The 19,237-nt window shown below is 36.3% G+C and overlaps 3 protein-coding genes across 4 annotated transcripts; 1 reads left to right on the forward strand and 2 right to left on the reverse strand.

Moving 5' to 3' along the window:
- Positions 1 to 3,448: 3,448 nt before the first annotated feature.
- LOC101742520 (mucin-5AC) lies at positions 3,449 to 12,130 on the reverse strand. 2 transcript variants are annotated; one of them, XM_004932450.5, is made up of 12 exons: positions 11,504 to 12,130; positions 9,962 to 10,301; positions 9,719 to 9,868; positions 9,449 to 9,583; positions 9,220 to 9,344; positions 7,818 to 8,265; positions 7,101 to 7,230; positions 6,706 to 6,903; positions 6,155 to 6,240; positions 5,373 to 5,560; positions 3,957 to 4,079; positions 3,449 to 3,875 (listed from the first exon to the last, which is right to left on the reverse strand). In XM_004932450.5, exons 1-12 carry the CDS (start codon positions 11,744 to 11,746, stop codon positions 3,723 to 3,725), a joined length of 2,319 nt encoding a protein of 772 aa, XP_004932507.1. In that variant the 5' UTR covers positions 11,747 to 12,130; the 3' UTR covers positions 3,449 to 3,722. The 2 variants fall into 2 exon arrangements, with proteins under 2 accessions (XP_004932507.1, XP_004932506.1); XM_004932449.4 differs by having other exon boundaries at positions 9,962 to 10,337.
- A 286-nt stretch (positions 12,131 to 12,416) lies between these two features.
- Positions 12,417 to 14,003, forward strand: LOC101742754 (BTB/POZ domain-containing protein KCTD5). The gene is made up of 2 exons (XM_004932451.5): positions 12,417 to 12,851; positions 12,936 to 14,003. Exons 1-2 carry the CDS (start codon positions 12,651 to 12,653, stop codon positions 13,386 to 13,388), a joined length of 654 nt encoding a protein of 217 aa, XP_004932508.1. The 5' UTR covers positions 12,417 to 12,650; the 3' UTR covers positions 13,389 to 14,003.
- LOC101742908 (serine/threonine-protein kinase N) lies at positions 13,954 to 18,399 on the reverse strand. The gene is made up of 2 exons (XM_004932452.4): positions 16,802 to 18,399; positions 13,954 to 16,149 (listed from the first exon to the last, which is right to left on the reverse strand). The coding sequence occupies exons 1-2, from the start codon at positions 18,106 to 18,108 to the stop codon at positions 14,328 to 14,330; spliced, it is 3,129 nt and encodes a 1,042-aa protein (XP_004932509.1). The 5' UTR covers positions 18,109 to 18,399; the 3' UTR covers positions 13,954 to 14,327.
- Positions 18,400 to 19,237: the final 838 nt, after the last annotated feature.

Genomic DNA, 19,237 nt, shown 5'->3' on the forward strand with positions numbered 1-19,237 from the left:
ACATTATTTATTCAGTAGAAAATCACAACGGTTTTATAGTTTTGGGAAGGGATTTTTTGTAACGCCATCTCGTGAAGTATTTCGGTATTACATTAATATAAAATAATTAATAATTGGGAATTTAATTATTTTTATGATCGAACAATCACCAATAGTCGTCGAACAAACGATAATTGATCAAAATGAATTAATCTGAGCGATAAAAATAAAGATATCTAGTAAAGGGGGCCCACTTAACGGTGATCATTTATTTAATTAATTATAAATAAACAAAAGACGAACAAACAATTTTTACATTCGAGCATTAACGAACAAACGACGAACAAATAATTAAAAATAAAAAAAATCCGAAAATCAAAAAAGGGAAGCCAAATTTACAGAGCCCACTGAGAAGATCCGGCGAGAAACTCAGCGGGCTGTCTATGGGTTAGTTCGTTCATGAAACTCTACGTCGTAATCGACGAGTTCGACGAGGACCGGTGCTTTATGAACCACTTGAACACACTTGTGTTTATGAACGTTTGCTGTGTTGTCTTGGCAACGGCCATCTCTTTTCGACAGTTTTTGTAAAGTTGACAAACTTATTTTCGACTAGTTACCATAGTTACCAGAGTTACCATAGTAGAGAAATATTTATGTACTATGGTAACTCTAAAAATGTTTTTTTTCCCCACCTATTCACTGAAGTATACTTTATAGGTCTCTCAAATATAATAAGTGTATAATCTATGTATAGGTCTATGCACTAGACTTGCGCAAAACATCACTTCCCAATGTAATGTGATATGACATCACTTCTACAGACAGGTGATATTACTCGAAAACATTACACATCACTCTTAACATTACTCGGTGCGTTCAATAGATACTGTGACGAATACATTGTATCTATACACCCGAATCATTACCTAAGTGATGTGTTCATACTTTGTATTGTAATACACTGTTTATATTACTTGACAGAGATTGACTTACTTAATAATATAATAATTTTATTTTTTACTTAATATAATTTATTGCGGGATGAACGGATTTCATATGGCGACTTAGACTGCAAATTGAGCTCGACGATAATGTTAATATACGAGATCAGTAGACGCATTGTTTCGGCGCGGTCTCCTCAAAATGCATCCAAAGAGGACTGTACTTTCATTTAGACGCCATTCTTTCTTTCACTTATTAAACACGCATTAAAACAAATAATAAAACTATCTTCAAACAAGTGCTTAAGTAATTCAAACACAAAAATTAATATGAAATATTACTAAACAATTACGAGCGACTAGCGATTTTACAAAAGTTGCGAATAAAAAATTAAGTAACTACTTGCGGTGAACTCCCGGCTGGCCGCATGAAAAAATTAAATATAAACACAATTACCTATATTAAAATTCAGACGTACCATAGGTATAAAAATGTACCTAGCGGACAGGGAATACGGTTCAAAATCACTAGGAATAATTCCGTGTCGCTTGCTCATTTATTTTGCGTAGATCGGTCTGTCTCGCTCGCTCGGTTTCGTTCGTGTATCAAGCAACATTACACGACAAAGAAAGAAACATGTTGGGTGATAGCTTCGCTAGAAGTAATAGTGTTCTGTGGGTGATAGTGTGATGTTTGTTTCCTTCGCGTAATGTGTGATGTTGCATTACATCGTAGAGTAATAATATTATCGGAGTGATATCACTCGCATTACTTACACATGTCTACTATGCACCTATTCTAGTAAGGTCGAGGCTACTAGATACTCGAGAATTCTAAACTCGCCAAACCAGTAGGTGAGCTCATGGGGCTCTAGCAAGAGCAATGCTTAGTAGAATCTACCACCGGATCGGAAACGCAATCCACCCAACCCTGAGAAGATCCGTCGAGAAACTCAGTGGCTGTGTCTGTGGGTTAATTTACTCGCTGAACCCTTCGCTGCAAAAGTACCTACTGGTTCGAAGAGAACGATGACCGGTGCTTGAGGTACTTAAAAACACCGGAAGGATCCGAAAGGATTGTTTAGGGCGACGTAGACTGTTTTGCCATTCGGTCCGCAGGATCGGGTATGAAAAAAATTATATTGAACTCTGATAGGTATGTATTGGGAAATTAAATACCATGATATAATAGCCGGCAAACTTCTTGAGCATTTGTTGACGTAGTGGGGGTAAGTTCGCGCATGGTACACTCACGTGCAAAAACATTACTTACTCTGCGTCATAATGCTATTAAATTATTAAAATCAACATATGTATTTATTTATATATTTATTAGAACATCATACGTCGTACACAAATTTTCTACCCTTTCTTTTGAATACTACACCAGTTTGTCGCGGCATAGTGTATAAAAAATCAACAAACACTCAACAAATAGCAATGGCAACAAAGTCCACAAGTAATTATAACAAATAACTTAACGATTAATAACGATAGACTTTCCACTGTACGCAAGCGTACTTTTGGGAGCAAGCGGAACGAGGGCGCGGTGCGGGGCGCAGGGATCGACTGATCTACCAATAACGCGCTCGATACGATTTCCCCTGCCGTCGCGCCTCACCCTCACCACCAAAGTGACCTAAAATTCGGTTCTGCGCAGTCAAGGTCATTTGCTCAAGAAGTTTGCCGGTTACTATACCTTGCGTTGAAATAATTTTATGCATAAAATTTCCATTTAATTTAGAAGAAAAATGCTTTAATTAAAATGAACTGATTGAAATGAGTTTTTTTTAATTCGATCGTTCGATAGGTTCGATATATAATAATACATAGGGTAGAGTAGAAGAAAGACGATCTCAGTGAGAATAAACTTGCTTTATGATAGTTACTGCACGGGATTAGGTTCTAACAAAGGCGCCAAAAGTCGTAACTAATTAGACCAGTTTCCTAAATGCCTAAATTCTTTGCCGAATGCCGAAATGCCGAGATTCTTTACTTTTCTCTCCCACTAGTGAACTTTCGTTAATACAAATCCTCTTATTTTTTCCTTCACTATGTTATTAAGCATGTTTGTTTCTATTCTGTTAAATTATAGTATAAAAAAGTGCGGGTACCGTTTCATACTGAAAAAATTGCATTTTTTTTATTTTTATTGCTTAGATGGGTGGACGAGCTCACAGCCCACCTGGTGTTAAGTGGTTACTGGAGCCCATAGACATCTACAACGGTAATGGCCACCCACCTTGAGATATAAGTTCTAAGGGTCTCAGTATAGTTACAACGGCTGCCCCACCCTTCAAACCGAAACGCATTACTGCTTCACGACAGAAATAGGCAGGGTAGTGGTACCTAGCCGCGCGGAATTACGTATTTTTTCAAATCATGATAAATATGATATCAAATATGGTAGGTATTTTAAACTTAAAACAAAGAACAACATTTAGTTTTTGTTATTAATTTTGTCATTGACAATTATTGTCACAGGCACACTTACAATTTCCTTTGAATCGAAATAATAAACACGGTTAAAATTTACACCAAGAACTATATTTACAACTTATAATAATATTAGAACCTGTTATACAATCTATAAAATTCTCAACAAATATCAATGTATTGACTGACACTATAATTCACAAACAGCCCAACCCGGCTTTAGTAAATTACCTAGTACCATGTAAAAATGTATTCTAATACTTTAAGAGTTAAAATAAAGGAAAGACAACATGTTTTAATTGCATTGGATCACTCACTCGCAGTCTTTTCAAGAATAAAGAATGTAATTCATTAGTTTTATCGCTATGATTGGGATCTATGCTTTCTAAAACATCTTTTGTCAGCTTGTCGAGTTAGAATTTCTGATACAAATTTCCGGTGTGTAAATACTCGCAGTATGTCGGCTCTCGCTTCCTGGATACCTTCACATACTATTTTACTCCTTTGTATGTTACCCTGAAAATATGTAGCAATAAATATTGTGTTCCAGTAAATTGAATATGAAAATATATTATTATGTATAATATGTATGTTTACTTTGAGCAATTCCAAGAGAGGATGTTCGTGTGGCTGTAAGGCACTGAGAGCTCGCATTGGTGCTGATTCTAAACCTCGTAGTAGTACCGATAACTGTTCTCCCACGTCTGATTCCAATGATACCTATAAAGAAAACAATCTGAATAGTTATGGAGACAAAACCTCTACAATATAATATTATTAAAAACATTATAAAATTTATTAATACTATTTTTTTTTATTGCCCTTGTAGGTAGACGAGCATACGGCCCACCTGATAGTGAGTGGTTACCGTCGCCCATGGAATTCAGCAATGCCAGGGGCAGAGCCAAGCCGCTAAACAATTTATTGTTTTATAAAAAAAATAATTAATTTTTTATTACATTATAAATTATAAGTTCCTGTTAATGGCGTTTTCTACGATCCAAACCACTAAATGGTTAGGATATAAAGTAGAAAGCCTCACGCGTTACCTTTGACCTTTAACCCAGTTGGAGTTACTGAAGCCCATAATCACCACAATGTGACTGCCCACTTTTAGACACGGTAGAAGTGTCGATTGCTAAACACACGAACGGCAAACTGGGAAGCATGTTGTGAAGCAAACAAGGCGAAATAAGGACATTGGTAAGGTACGCATTAGTGCTTGCTTACATTGTGTTATCATTATTAATTAAGGCGCCATCATGAGGTTAGGAATGATCAATCGAACGGATGACAGGAAGGTAGGGGTCGAGGATAGAAGATGCTCGAAGTCGAAATAATTACAGAAATCGTTAGGCTGTGAGCCTTGTTTTGGCATTGTTAGATATCGAATACATATCTCTTTATTAATAGTTAAAAATAATAAAATTATTGTATTGTCATCAGTCCTTCATGTGTCTATTCATTTTCAAGTTAACCATATGTCTTTAACTTTGTAAAAATTCAATTGAATTATTTCCGATACATAGATATTTCTTCTTCTCAGTCATTCCTCATTGTTGAGAATCACCCCTCTCTTCTCACTGTTTCTCTCCAGCTATTCCTATCTCTGGCTTCGTTGATCAGCATTTCTTGCTGCTCAGTCAACTGGTCAAATCATCGCTGTAGGCATCGACCTCTAGGCCTTTTTCCTTCCATTTTGTCGGTAACGACGAGCCTAGATAAACTTGTCAGGGTTTCTCTGTGCCACGTGCGCGAAATATTACAGGACCAGATCAAAACATACGGTTGACAGTCGTAAAGAAATACAAGTCAAGCTACTATAAACACGTTAAAAACTAGAAACTTAGAACTTATATCTCAAGGTGGGTGGCGCATTTACATTGTGGATGTCTATGGGCTCCAGTAACCACTTAACACCAGGTGGGCTGTGAGCTCGTCCACCCATCTAAGCATAAAAAAAAACTAGTCTGTCCAGAAATAATAATTTTTGTGACAATTTATTGGTCTTACGAGATCGTCCATCTGTGCGGTGAGGTGGTGCAGCTTCCAGCCGTCCGCGGTGGCGAGCACGTGTCGTTGCGCGGCGATGGCGGTGATGTCACGCGGACGCGGCTCCCGACGTTTGACGTCACTGGGTCGCACGAAGTGCAGCGCCGTGCCGCGCCACCCGCACACGTAGCTAGAGCCCAGCTGCGGACCTGTACATACACCGATATTTTATAGGACTACAATGTACGATCACGGATGCCAAGAATTTTGAAGAATAGGTTTTTAATAATTATTATATTTCTGTATCTCTTTTAAACGTCACTGAATATAGCATGAAAGGGACCGTTAAGGGCGAGTACAAGAGCTCATTTTGAATTTTTATTTAGCATTGCTTTATCTATACTAATATATAAATCTACAGTGGTTTTTACGGATGTTCCGTTATAACTACCGAACCATGCATCTGATTGACTTGAAACTTGGTATCCATGTAGAAAATACGTGTACTTAATGGATAGGCTAATAATTATATGAGTGTTGGACTCCCTACACCAGTTGCGGGGGCGTTAATGATGAGAATCTTTGTGGCGGTGCGAAATAATAATGTTAATTTTAAATGCCCAGCGAAGCGGACGGTTACAGCTAGTAGTAAATAAAAATTAAAGATCTGTTTCCGCACAAAGATTGATTATATATTATAGTAAGATTAGACTTAGCAGAAGTGAACAGGATTTCTGTATAACCGTGTTGGTCCCTAATTATTACACTGTAATAATACTGTCTCTATTCACGCAAATACTCACGTTTTGGTGTTTTTATAGTTATCTGAGGTGGCGACGATGGCTGCTCGTCATTCTGATAGTCACAATGTCTGACGTCATTAGTCAACCTGCGAATATAGTTTTTTTTTTCTTAGAATTTTAGTATATTGTTTCAATTTCTTTCAAAAATTCTTTCACTGTTTGGAAGCTACACTATTCCCGAGTAACATTGGCTATTATCTTTTTTGAAATAAATTAGAGATCCTTACTCTAATAATGTAACCCAAGGTGTAAAAAAAATTACCTAACATATTCTTTACATCGCGTGCCCTCCGAAAACTATTGATGATAAAATAAAATAATATACTACGACTTTGTAGAACACATTATTATTTACAAAAAGTGTGGCGACAGCATATGTCTAACCATTGTAGTTATGCAAAAATAAGTGTTGTTTTAATTTAAAAAAATAAAACAACGTCAAATATCCTTGAAATTTTTGTTAAAGACCCGAGCGGAGCCGGAGCGGGCCGCTAGTATTCTAATAAAAACAAATCTTGTTCGAGACTACATGAGTACAAAGTATAGCTTACGTCTGTTTCCTTGGTTTCTTTCTAGGGGAGAGGTCACTATCTATAGGCGGGGGCTCTGGTTCGTCGTCCGGGTGTGGAGACGAGGAGGCCGAGATTGTGGTCGAGCCTGAACCTCCACCTCCAGCTGGCACGTCTTCCCAGCCTGTGCCAGTATTGTAAGCACTTGTCTGTACTATGCTTATAGGTTTTATTGGCGAACTGTAAACAATGATAAAAAGTCAGAACCCGATATTTTATGGTAGTTTTCCAATTACAGTACTAGAGCGCATTATTGATTATCTAGCGGGGTGGTGGTACCTACCCGCGCGGACTCTCAAGAGGTCCTACCACCAGTTATGCTCTGTAATTGGAAAACTACGTATAAAAATGTTAATCACGTAAATCGATGTATGTACCTCTCGAGATCCCTTTTTCTGAGTATCGAGGGCCTCGGTTGCGCTGTAATGGAAGTTGTAGAATTCGAGGACAAAAGGGCCGGAGACCGCCTGGTTTCTGGTAATGCCGATGAAGAGTTCACCTGGTTCACTGTTCGTAAACAAGATGTCGAGTAAATGTTTTTACATTTTAGTCGTATAATATCGTCTTTGCACATTAAAAGTGTACAATTTCCAAAAATATTCGAAATTGAGTTAATATGCGGAATCATTTGGCATCACCAGTATTTTTTTTTCATAAATACTGTTAAAAGAGCGTAATTTAGTTTTAGTTTTTTTTAGTTTAGAGTACCTATATTTTGACTACTATTAACAAAATTAATACATAATTTTATCTTAAGCCGAATTTACATTACGAAATTAGTGGCGTGAAATTAATTTCGTGACATTAGTTTTACTAACAGTTTCACGTGTAATTTAATACTTTCGTAATGCATGCATTAATTTCATGCATGGAAATTAGTTTCGTGCCCTGCGCGATTTTTTGGTGAAATTAATGTCATGCAACTAATTTCATAGTGTAAACGCGACGTTACTTTAAAAGACATATAATGTAACTGGTAAAGACTAAAAACTAATTGTTGCAAGTTTTGAGATTATACAGTTTTGGTGCGAGAAGACGATATCTTTTTTTTTTATGTCAGTATAAAAATCATTTTGTCTCGTGTCTGTATATACCTGACGGATGTGTGTGGGATTGCGCGTAAGGTGTGAGCGGCCGATGTACGTGCGCAGTGAGCGCGTGTGCGAGTCCGCCCATAGGAGCGCTGGCCACGTTCGCAGCTAGCGAGAGGCCCGTGAGGCCGCCGTGTCCTAGTCCCGTAGACGCGGTTGCCACGTGACCCAGTCCCGCGGAAGCCGCGTGACTCAATCCAGCCGAAGCGGGAGCACTGCCACCGTGTCCTAAGCCCGTCGAAGTGACGCCGGCGTGACCGAGTCCCGCAGAATTAGTCGTAAGACCGAGTCCGGTAGAGGGGATAGTAGCGGCAACTGGCGGGTGCGTGAGGTTGGCGGCGGGCGCGGGGGAGTGCGCGGGGTGAGGGGCGCGAGGCACTTCGTAGTACAGCTGTGTGGGCGCACTGTTACCCACTACACCGCGAACGCCTACACTCGCCACACCTACCACCTTCAACAAAAATAATTTGCAATTTCCATTACATCTATACTAATATATAAATCTACAGTGGTTCTTACGGATGTTCCGTTATAACTACTGAACCGTGCATCCGATTGACTTGAAACTTGGTATCCATGTAGAAAATACATGTACTTAATGGATAGGCTAATATTTATATGAGTGTTGAACTCCATACACCAGTTGCGGGGGCGTTAATGATGAGAATCTTTGTGGGGGTGAGAAATAATAATGTTAATTTTAAATGCCCAGCAAAGCGGACGGGTACAGCTAGTTACGGGTAGACTAATGTCAATACTTGTGTCTGTTATTTGGTTTGTCCTAGATATAGTAAAGTTTACAATATTATAAAGCTGCTTTAGAAAAAATAAAACAACTAAAAAGCATTCAATGTTGCAGATAATGCCTATGGCGGATTTAAGCGTCTCATAACCTTCGATACTTTCTTTAAAACATTTTCCCATTTTCAACACTGTGATATTTTTCATTTGCTTAATGTCTAACTCCCATCTAGCATGTTTTAAATGTTATAAAATTATCTCATCATAAGACTCTGTAGGGCTGTATACAATAATCAAGCATGTACTTTTTATACAGAATGGTGGGCACACTTGGGTATTCAACAGCATATAATGCTAGTTGAAGATGGAGTTTATTATTTATCTATCATCACTGAAGCGCTCATTAATGATGGTAGGATGTTTTGTTTTCTGAACCAACATGGGTTAACAGCATCCTACGTATTTTTACCATTAAGAAGTTGCGAATTCCAGTTTGAGGAGTGGGCAGTCATGTAATGTAATACAGAACAATTACTGGCTCATTTAATAATCCAGTGAAATGAAAACAACAACAATAACATTTCTGAACCACATACAAGGTTTAGCTTACCAACATGATATAATGGACTTTCTTTCTGAATTTTCTTATGATTAAAAAACTCACTTTTGCTGGTTGGTAATTTCGCTGCAGCAGTGGTAGAGGTCGAGGTGGCGGTCCTGCAGAAGTAGGGGAAGCTGTTGGCAGCCTAGGACTTAGTCCACGAACTGTGCTTGATATTACACCACTTGCTGTAACATTATGGTCAATATTAATTAATAAATTATTGTAATAAATTTATATCAAACAAATAGCTTTATTATTGTAATTATTGGTGTCTTTGACTAAAACTTACAATTGAGTGTTGAAGTGGTTGGTATTGTGAGTATTGTGGATAGAGAAGCAGGAGCAGGAGTTGATGGTCTTGTTGCATACACCAATGCACTGCGGGCAGTGCGATTGGTGTTTGACCATGTGCTGCCCGAATTCACTGCACATAAACATTAATGTTACTGTTTCATTTAAGAAAATTCTTAATGGTTTTCATATTTTTAATGAAACATCTTTTAATTAATTCTGTTGTATCAGACATTATATTTGGAAAAAATAGTAAGATTTAACATACCTAATCCGGAAGATTGAGAGACAGGCGGTGCCACAGGTCTCACTGCAAGGGATGCTCCAGCAGCGAGTCCGCGTGGCACATGACTTGTTGTACTCACAGTTTTGGTCACAAGAACCCCTCCTGAATTACTCACACTTGACAATTGAACAGCTGAGAACAGAAGTTTTCATGGTTTAGTATTTTTGGTTTGTTTAAGAATATTCTAGATTTTGGAAATACTACAAGAATATTTCACATTTTTACCTGGTCTTGTATTATGATGGGTTGATGGTGGTATAACTCTGACTGTAGGAGGTAATGTCCTCACTGATGAGTTTACCACTACATTTCCGGCACCTGTGACAAGCTGTCCTACATTCAGTACCTGGGCACCACTCACTGATGATGCAACATTGGTTTGTATGGTATTCTGCACACTGGCGTTGTTAGATGTTGATGCAGGAGCTGACAACTGAGTTCCTTGACTTATGATCTGTGTAGCAGGACTTATAATTTGACCGCTTGGTGTGATCAGTTGTGATTGGGATATAATTTGTGAGTTTTGTCCTAATATTTGGGACCCTTGGCTGACAATCTGAGTTCCCTGCAATATTGGTGATCCGCTTAATATCATGTGAGGCTGAAAGTTTTAAACAATGTACTGTCTGCTCAAAAAAACTTTTTTTTTTGTTTCACAGAGAGCTGAGAAACCCACCACCCATCAGGTAGGAACACATTCTGCTTAAACGAGTAACATAACCTGCACTCCCATATAATTAACTTCCAATCATATTGGTATTAAATTGAATAGCAGCAATATTATGTCTACCAGCTAAAGTAGCTATATTGGTACTTGGTGCAGGCTGTGAGTGTAAATAAATATAAGTTTTTAATGAGATTTGTAATTTGCAGTAGATAAAACATGGCATGCAGGCTTACGGCATGCTTTATGGTAAAAGTAATATATACATTTAAAAACATCATTTAAAGTTAAATGATGATTGAAATAATAAAGTATAAAATTAAAATATATTTTCGTGCTGCAGTAAAATGTGTTTTCACTTAATCACTTTCACTTAATAATGTGTGAACATAAATAGTTACAAGATAATATTTTCCTAAGATGATTCCACTTTATTCTTTGCTCTGTTTCTTACAATTATCTTTCCAATTAATATAATACTAATACAATTTCTTTTAGCATTTCTCAGAAATAATTTTATGTATGCATTGGCTAATTTTAGTTTCACACATAACAAATACTGATAAGAATGCTGTTTTTTTTAAATTATGTAATTCTTTCTTTGGTTTGCTACCGATCTTCTAATTGTCTGTAGTTGGCCAAGTTTTGCATTATATAAAAAAATGACAAGACTAAATCTAGACAACTTAAAAATATAACTACAAAACTGTATACACGAGAGAGAGCAAGGATTTATGACAGATTGATAAACTGATAATTGAAATTTATAGCATAATTGTATTACGGTCAAAAATGCGGTCAAGTTGAGTCCGCCTTTAACACTGAATGGCGTATTACTGACAGGATACTATAGTTCTAAATATGAAGAGACGATTTATTTTTTGCAAGTTGTAGAATGGATTCCATACAGTTATTTTTTAATTTCCTACCCACAAAAGCCATTACATTTAAAACATTATAAACTGGAAATAAAATCGTTTTAAATTTTTCCGGTTGATTTTGGAGTCACTGAAAATACATCCACATTGAAGGTGTGTATAGCTTGGGAATTTAATGTAGGAGTTATTTATGAAATTTTATTTCTTATAATGTTATACATTTACCTGGGAGACAACATTCGGCGCAATAATCTGCGCCAAGCCAGGTCGCATCACTGTCGAACTAGCGTTGGAGTGACCCAGTATGGGGTTAGAACCCGAAGTTTTGGTTTGTCCACTTATTAAATGCGCCATTTTAACCTCATTATTAGTTACATTTTTAACTATAGTGATTTTTTGAGGCGCCAAATCTATTGGGTACATCTTGCCAGTTGTAACAGATCTATCACTTTCCATATTACCACTCATTTTGAATGGGCTGACTTTAATTAGAATCGCTTTTTAAAGGTATTTAGTACCGCATGCCACTTGATTTCATAACTTTATTTATTAATAAAGTTAAAATCTTGTTAACTAAACAAAAACTGAGAATTTGTTTGACCAATTTCTACAAATTTTGACAATAGCACAAAGTAGTAAGTAGCATATTTTTTCTTTGTTTTGTCTACTCAATTGGTACAGGCAAACGAAACAAAGTTGATAGTCTTTTGCAATGTTTGTACGATTGAATTTTTTACACCATAACTGAAAAAAATATATAAAGAGATTGTAGTTTATTAAATAATGGAAATTTATAAAAAAGTCTTAGACAGACTTTTCAATGATAACATATATACATTTCTTTCTGAAAAAAAAAAACCTTTGATAGAAGTGACACATACCTTCACAAGAACCTAACTTTCTCTCGCATGACGATACCCATTTAAGAAATAACGACAGAAATAAGCAAAGATGGTGGTGTCTACCATGCGGGTTCACAATATCCTAGCACAAGTTTTTGGATTTAATTAAAACGATGAAAGCCTTCGTGAACAAGCGTTAGTATGTTTTCTTTAGAAAAATTGGTGAGGCTTTATACGTGTACACCCAGCATTTTTAGACTTTGTAAAAAGTCGAGAAACCATGACTAGGCCTTTTTCTCTCTCTCTCCCTCTCTCTCGCTTGTGCACTTTCGTAATACTTTGCTGCTACGAAGCCACATTTATAGAAAGCTATTTGGCTTTAAGCCAGAAAAACACAAATTAACCAAATATATTAATAATTTATTAAATGTATCCATCGAGTCGCCGCCAAAAAGCTCTCAAGACAATGACAAGCATGACAAAACTACTGTCTACGATACGAACGGTGCACGGGTTGTCTTTGGTACGCGATGGCGGAGCATATTGACTGTAGTGATTTTATGGAAGAAAATATACAAAAATTTAATAATGAAAGGCGGAGTAGCAAACAATGGGTCAAACTTAACGTTGGTGGAACGTATTTTTTAACTACAAAAACAACTCTATGTAGGGATCCTAATTCATTTTTGTATCGATTAGTTCAAGAGGATAGTGACTTGATATCAGACAGGGTTTGTTCGATTTCATATTGTCTTTTTGTATGCTAATTAAGGTTCCCTTTTATGTTTGTTAATATATTCTTAACATTGTTTCAGGATGAGACTGGCGCTTATTTAATAGATAGAGACCCGACATATTTTTCACCTGTCCTCAATTATCTTCGCCACGGTAAATTGGTGATTAACAATGATATTGCTGAAGAAGGGGTTCTCGAAGAAGCAGAATTCTACAACATTACGGAACTTATAAGATTAGTTAAAGAGAGAATATGTCTCAGAGAGAGAAGACCTTTGAAAGATTCCAAGAAACATGTATACAGAGTTCTGCAGTTTCATGAAGAGGAGCTGACACAGATGGTTTCCACAATGTCAGATGGTTGGAAATTTGAACAACTAATCAATATTGGTTCACAGTATAACTATGGCAATGATGAACATGCAGAGTTCCTTTGTGTGGTTAGTCGTGAATGTGGTAGTACACTCAACAGTAATGACATTGAGTCAACAGATCGTGCAAAAGTGTTGCAGCAAAAAGGCTCACGAATGTGAGCTCTGATTTTACTTTTGTTTATTTTTTTGTGATCATAACTCTGTGTGATGTGTACATATTGTGAAAAGAATAAACAGTCTTAAATAATTATTGGTATTGTAACAAAAGGATCTTACAAGATTAAGGTTGATAATGCAATAATTTAATAGTTAGTAAGTAACTTGTGTTGTCTGAATTTTATGGTAGGAAATACTCAATTGCATAAATTTAGGAAATAGGGAGTAAAATGTATTTTTGAGTCTATAGTTTATTAGTGTATTTAGCAACAGGTTGTACCAGGCAATTAAAGTGACCCATTGGTCCTATATGTCCATACAAAAGTGTGTGCTATTCTCTAGTTTATTATGAAAGGAGAGCGAATTGTATTGTAATTGTGAGTGAATTGTGAATGAAATTCTGAGACTAATAATGTTCTTTGTACATTTTCTGTTTCATTGTTTTGTAATTACTATAAAATAACAATCTGTACCTTAACAATTCCAGATATGCTCACATACCAAACGTAATGGAAACAACATTAAAATGCATTTGTTCTATTAAAAACGTAATTAAGTAAAAAAATTGTTTGTGTTTATGCCTTTATTTCAGTGAATAAGTAAACAATTGACTGAAAACGTAATATGATTTGACACGCCTTCACATATTAGTCTTTTAAAGTTAAGTTCATAACTACACAATATATAAATCTATAACACTATGTTTTAAAAAAATAAACATTAGCACTATTTAAAACTTAATTATATAATTTATTATAAAATTTTGCATTTAAACTGCATTAAATATAAGTTAACAAGACAACCTGTTAGATATTTTATAACATTATTATTATTATCAAAATACAGAAAAGTCACACTCTTAAGGCAATCAGGGGTTTATTGTTGTGTAGTTAGCATTTTATGGTATAAATATACCATTTGTTTTATTTCTCACAGTCTGACCTAGCACCAGTCTGCCATATATGTAAAATCTTCAAACATTTTATGATCTGTGGATGACAGTGGTCTCGGTTCCTTAGGCGGTGTAAGCACAGCTGCTTCAGAGGTAAACTCACTGTCAAAATTGCTAACATCTTCCAAGTGTTTTATTGTTGGCACAAATGGTGGTTTCACTTTACGCAATAACAATTGCTCCCAATCAACATTGCGGAAGAAAGCCTGCTTCTTCACATCTTCAGCATCTCTTTCAGAAGAACCCAATCGTCTTTCTGGGTTTTTCCTTAACAAACGACGCATCAATGCAATAGCTTCTAAAGATAAAGTTCTGGGGTAACGCACTTCATCATTAACGATTGAATCAAAGACTTCACCTTCGTCTTCACCTGGGAATGGCGATTCTCCCACTAACATTTCAAAAATCAATACCCCTAGGCCCCACCAATCAACAGCACGAGTGTAAGATGTTTCTGTCAATACTTCAGGAGCCAAAAATTCAGGTGTTCCACAGAAGGTTCCAGTTCGATCGCCCCATCCCATTCCTTCTTTACAAAGGCCAAAATCAGCAATCTTTACATAACCCTCAGTATCTAATAATAAATTGTCTAATTTTAAATCTCTATATATGATATTATTTTCATGTAAATACTGCAGACCTAACACTACACAGGCTGCATAAAATACTGCCCTCGGTTCAGTGAACACATCAGCATGAATGTGCATCATGAGATCACCTCCAGCTGCATATTCCATAACAAAGCAGACATGTTGTTCTGTTTGGAAACAAGCAAAAAGATTGACCAAAAATGGATGTCTAATTGCATTAGCTACTTCAAATATTCTTTTTTCAGATAACAAAGAATCAACCTCATCTCTTGCTATTATATCACCTTTCTTTAAAGCTTTAATTGCAAAATATTCATTAGTAGGTTTGTACTGTGATAAGATAACTTTTCCAAAATGTCCTCTTCCAAGGACACTCAACAGCCTGAAACTGTCCATAGACATTTCGCCAGATTGCCTTCTGGAATCTTGTTCTTTTCCTATTGTTTCTATTACTGATGATGATCTTGAGGATGACAAACGGATGTTACTTGTTACTTCAACAATCTGGTCTTCATTACTTGGGTATTCAAGCACCAGCTTGGGAGAGGGAGATGGAGGATACTCAACCAAAGGAGTATCACATGATGGAGTTTGTGGTTCCTTTGAAACATAATGGTCTCTGGTGTAAGAATCTTCTAAAAATGCAAAGGCTTCTTGGAGCTCCTTTTCCATTCTGAGTGTAGAGACATTAGGAGGAGGTTGAAGAGGCAAAGTAGGTTTTGGGGGTGGCACTGATGGAAGTTGTGGAGTTGGTGTTGAAGGTAATCCTAAGGGCCTTACTCCAGCCATACCCCCAAGTGTAACATTAGGATTTTCAATTTCTCTATTATCAAACGTGGCAGATTCGAAACTGTGTTGTTGTGATGTAGTTATATGAGCATTTTGAATATTTTGAATGGATGGAGAAGATCTCTTGAGTAACCTTCCTAAAACAACAGCAGGAATATGCATATCGCCATAAGATGGTCTTGGAATATTTTTTCCTTGTTGTTTGAAAATTTTTCTCTGGCGTTGAAGTTTAGGTTTACGAGATATAATAGGATTAAGAAACTTTATTTCAGCAAAAAGAAGTCCCTGTGGTTCAAGTTCTAGAGCCATTCCATGGCGTATATCATCAATAAATTCTTCTAATCTCAAAAACTTGATAGCACATAAACCACGCCAGTCTTTCCAATGTATTCCAATTTCCAACTCTCTTGACTTGTCTAATTTGATAGTGAATCTGAAAATTTTCATAATATTCATAAGTGCTAAAACAATGTATTAGCTATCATCAACAAAACTTGAAATATAAGGATTTTTTCATGTACTGATTTATCATCTTGCAGATTTTCTTAAAAACATATCAAAGTTTTTGGATAATTTTTTGAAACATCATAATACAAAAAAAGATTTGTTGGTAGGGAACGCAAAAATAATGAAATTCTATTTTAACTGTTAACATTTATGATTTCATAGAAATTTTAGTCATAGCACAAATATGCCTAAGTATTGCTCTTGATAAGATAATGAGTAATAGCAAAGCACCCAAAAGATTATAATTCAAGGTAGCAAGTTTGAAAGATAAATGTAATTAAAGGTTATATAATAAGTATGCAAGTGAAATACAAAATAAGAACATTTAGGAAGAGCATAATTACATTATATATAGAATAATTTTGTTATTAAAATAAATTGTTTCAATATATAATTTTTTTGTTTAATTATTATTTGCATTGATGGACATCATTAAATTATTTTAAATTATTATAGGTATTATGATGTATTTAAGCAATGTTCAAATTTGAAATTAGAGTTCTTTTGACATTATACTTAAAAACCAAGACAAATGAATTGTTTATGTGCTTTTATTACTATTTAAATGTTGAACTCACCTTTGATCCCAAGCTTGTTGAGAGCAAGGTCTCCAACTTGTCTGAGCAACATTGTGATTGTCCAGCTTTAAGACTGCCATTATTTCATTGCTGGTGTCTTCTTTTATACTGTAAGTATATTTCATTGAATTGCGTATGGTTACTCCTTTAACAAAGGACTTCAGATCTGATGGGCTGGCTAGTGGATCACGACGACTGCGACCTGGGACATCATCAAGAAGATCTTGACAACCCATCAATCTCACTTCGAGTGTACCAGTGACTTGTACACAAGGGCTAATCAAAGGGGCAGGTGACAGAAATTGAGTTCTTGATCCACTTCCTCCAGACAAGCTCACATAGCCTGGACTTGAGGCAGTACTGCGTAATTCATGACCCAACTCTACAAAAGCTGCACTTTCAGCAGGTAGTTCCTGCCTACGCATATCCAATGACCTACGGAGCAAGTCTAGTTTTTGTGTTGATTCTAAGAGTTGAGTCTGAGCTTCTTGCAAAGCTTTTTTGTCAGTCAATTTTTTGTCACTCTGTAACAGTCTAATGGCATTTTTAGAGCCTTCTACAACAGCTGCTTCAATTCTGAGACGATTTCTGAGCTCTGCAATTCGTTCATCAAGTAATGCATCAACACCACTCATATCAGAATTCCTACCATCACCATTTGCTCCAGCAGTATCACCTTTTTGCTGTTTGGTCAGTTTTGAAATGCGTAATTTTAAATATTCAATTTTGACTTTTGAATCAGCCAACATTTGATGTGCTTCCGCAAGCAGCTTTTTGTCTCTAGACTGGTTGCTGTTGCTAATGCTCTGTATCATATTTTCAGCACCTTGTTTTACCTTCAATTCAATGTTTAGCTGTTTCTCAAGTGATGCAAGTTTGCGATCTGTAGTTGCTTCTCCAAGCTGTCTTTGTTGTTGTGCTGCTTCAGATGCTAAAATAATTTCTTCGTCATAAGACAGATCTTCTGGTGATGTTGGTGTTGATTGTCCACGAGATAATAGGAGCTGCGATTCTAGCTCCTGCAGATCAGATTTGAGTTCATTAAGTTTGATGTTAGCTTTCTTAACAATATTGGCGACATCCGATAGGGATCTCCGATCTGTAGCTACCTCACGAAGTTTCTCGGCACCTTCCTTTATTTTAAGTTCTTTTCGTATTTCTCTACGTATGACATCTTTGAGCTCCTCTAATTTCGACGGCAATGCTATTTCTGGAATACACTCAGTCTTGATTCCGTACTTGACACCAAGTTCGTGAAGAACTGGGTGTCGAATATAATCACTATGATAATAACCTGGGTCTGCCATAATTGAGGATGCACGGTGTAATGTCAGATAACCATAATTATGTAGGAAAATCTCACTACTAGAGCTTCGGGTATTCACAAAGGCTTAGCTGAAGTACGGTACACTTCAAACACAATATGCATTGAATTGGTAAAAAATATCATGGTTTGTCAAGTTTCCAATTAAAGATCAAATAAATTATGTGCTATTAAACCCACAAAACAAAACAGTTTACATATCAATCTATTGAAATCAATGAAGTAGGAAAACTGAAATCAACGAAACGACGAATCAAAGACATTTTCTTCTAATTTCAAGTTCATCCAATTGGTAAGGCAAAGAAGGTTACGACTATAGGGTCAAATCTTTGATTTAACGATTCCAAGGAGGCATAGTCTGTTGTTTCTATTACTGCCTTCGATCAAAAATTTTACTTGATAAATTATCAAAACCTTGGTGCCAGTTTACCTTTAAGATAATTTGAAAGAAAATACGAAGTTATAATGGAAGTTAATTTATCCAATAATTAGATATCATATTCGCTAGATTGAATCCCGTGAGATCGTCTACACGTTAGGTGAAGCTGGTATAGCCCCTCGACGCTACCAGCATAGTATGTAGCATAGGTAGGGGAAAAAAAAACACGTGTGCCACTCGGGGACTGCCGCGGTAAAGCTATAACATAGCATTTTTATCAACTTACGCAATTATAATTAGACAATAATAATTTAATATTAAAAAAACAAAATCAAATAAGTCCACGCTATATTTATAAACATTAACAAAAGCAAAACAATAATTGCCCCCTTCACACTCATAAACTAGACCGCGCGAGAGAGAGATGGGCAGACTTTTCATGATTCGCATGCAGTGCGACGTGACGTCACGCCGCGCGCTTATTCACAAACTACACAAGTGCAACGTGTGAAAATGTTGAACACGAGCTACATGGTAGGTGGAGTGGATGGTGTTAGGTTTTATTTTCGTTACGGAATTTCTTGATTCGGTCGCCACGTTCAAAGCCCGCGATAAAAACTATGCAATAGCTTAAAAGAATTGATGGTTTACCTGAATGTAATTACGTTTGTGGGCTGATGATGATGATGACTATTAAATACCACGGCGTGAATATTGCAACTCACTATGAAGT

The sequence above is a fragment of the Bombyx mori genome, chromosome 17 (assembly GCF_030269925.1).
Source record: "Bombyx mori chromosome 17, ASM3026992v2".
In the NCBI taxonomy this organism is placed as follows: Eukaryota; Metazoa; Arthropoda; class Insecta; order Lepidoptera; family Bombycidae; genus Bombyx; species Bombyx mori.

Bases quoted from the DNA above. Each gene is read 5' to 3' on its own strand.
- LOC101742520 (XM_004932449.4), bottom strand. From the start codon at position 11,746: ATGAGTGGTAATATGGAAAGTGATAGATCTGTTACAACTGGCAAGATG. The intron at 9,345-9,448 runs GTAAGTTTTAGT...ATAATGTTACAG, and splicing joins AACCACTTCAACACTCAATT to CAAGTGGTGTAATATCAAGC. The intron at 6,904-7,100 runs GTACATACATCG...CATTGTTTACAG, and splicing joins AGAAAAAGGGATCTCGAGAG to TTCGCCAATAAAACCTATAA.
- LOC101742754 (XM_004932451.5), top strand. From the start codon at position 12,651: ATGGCGGAGCATATTGACTGTAGTGATTTTATGGAAGAAAATATACAA. The intron at 12,852-12,935 runs GTTTGTTCGATT...ACATTGTTTCAG, and splicing joins GTGACTTGATATCAGACAGG to GATGAGACTGGCGCTTATTT.
- LOC101742908 (XM_004932452.4), bottom strand. From the start codon at position 18,108: ATGGCAGACCCAGGTTATTATCATAGTGATTATATTCGACACCCAGTT. The intron at 16,150-16,801 runs GTGAGTTCAACA...GAAAATTTTCAG, and splicing joins CAACAAGCTTGGGATCAAAG to ATTCACTATCAAATTAGACA.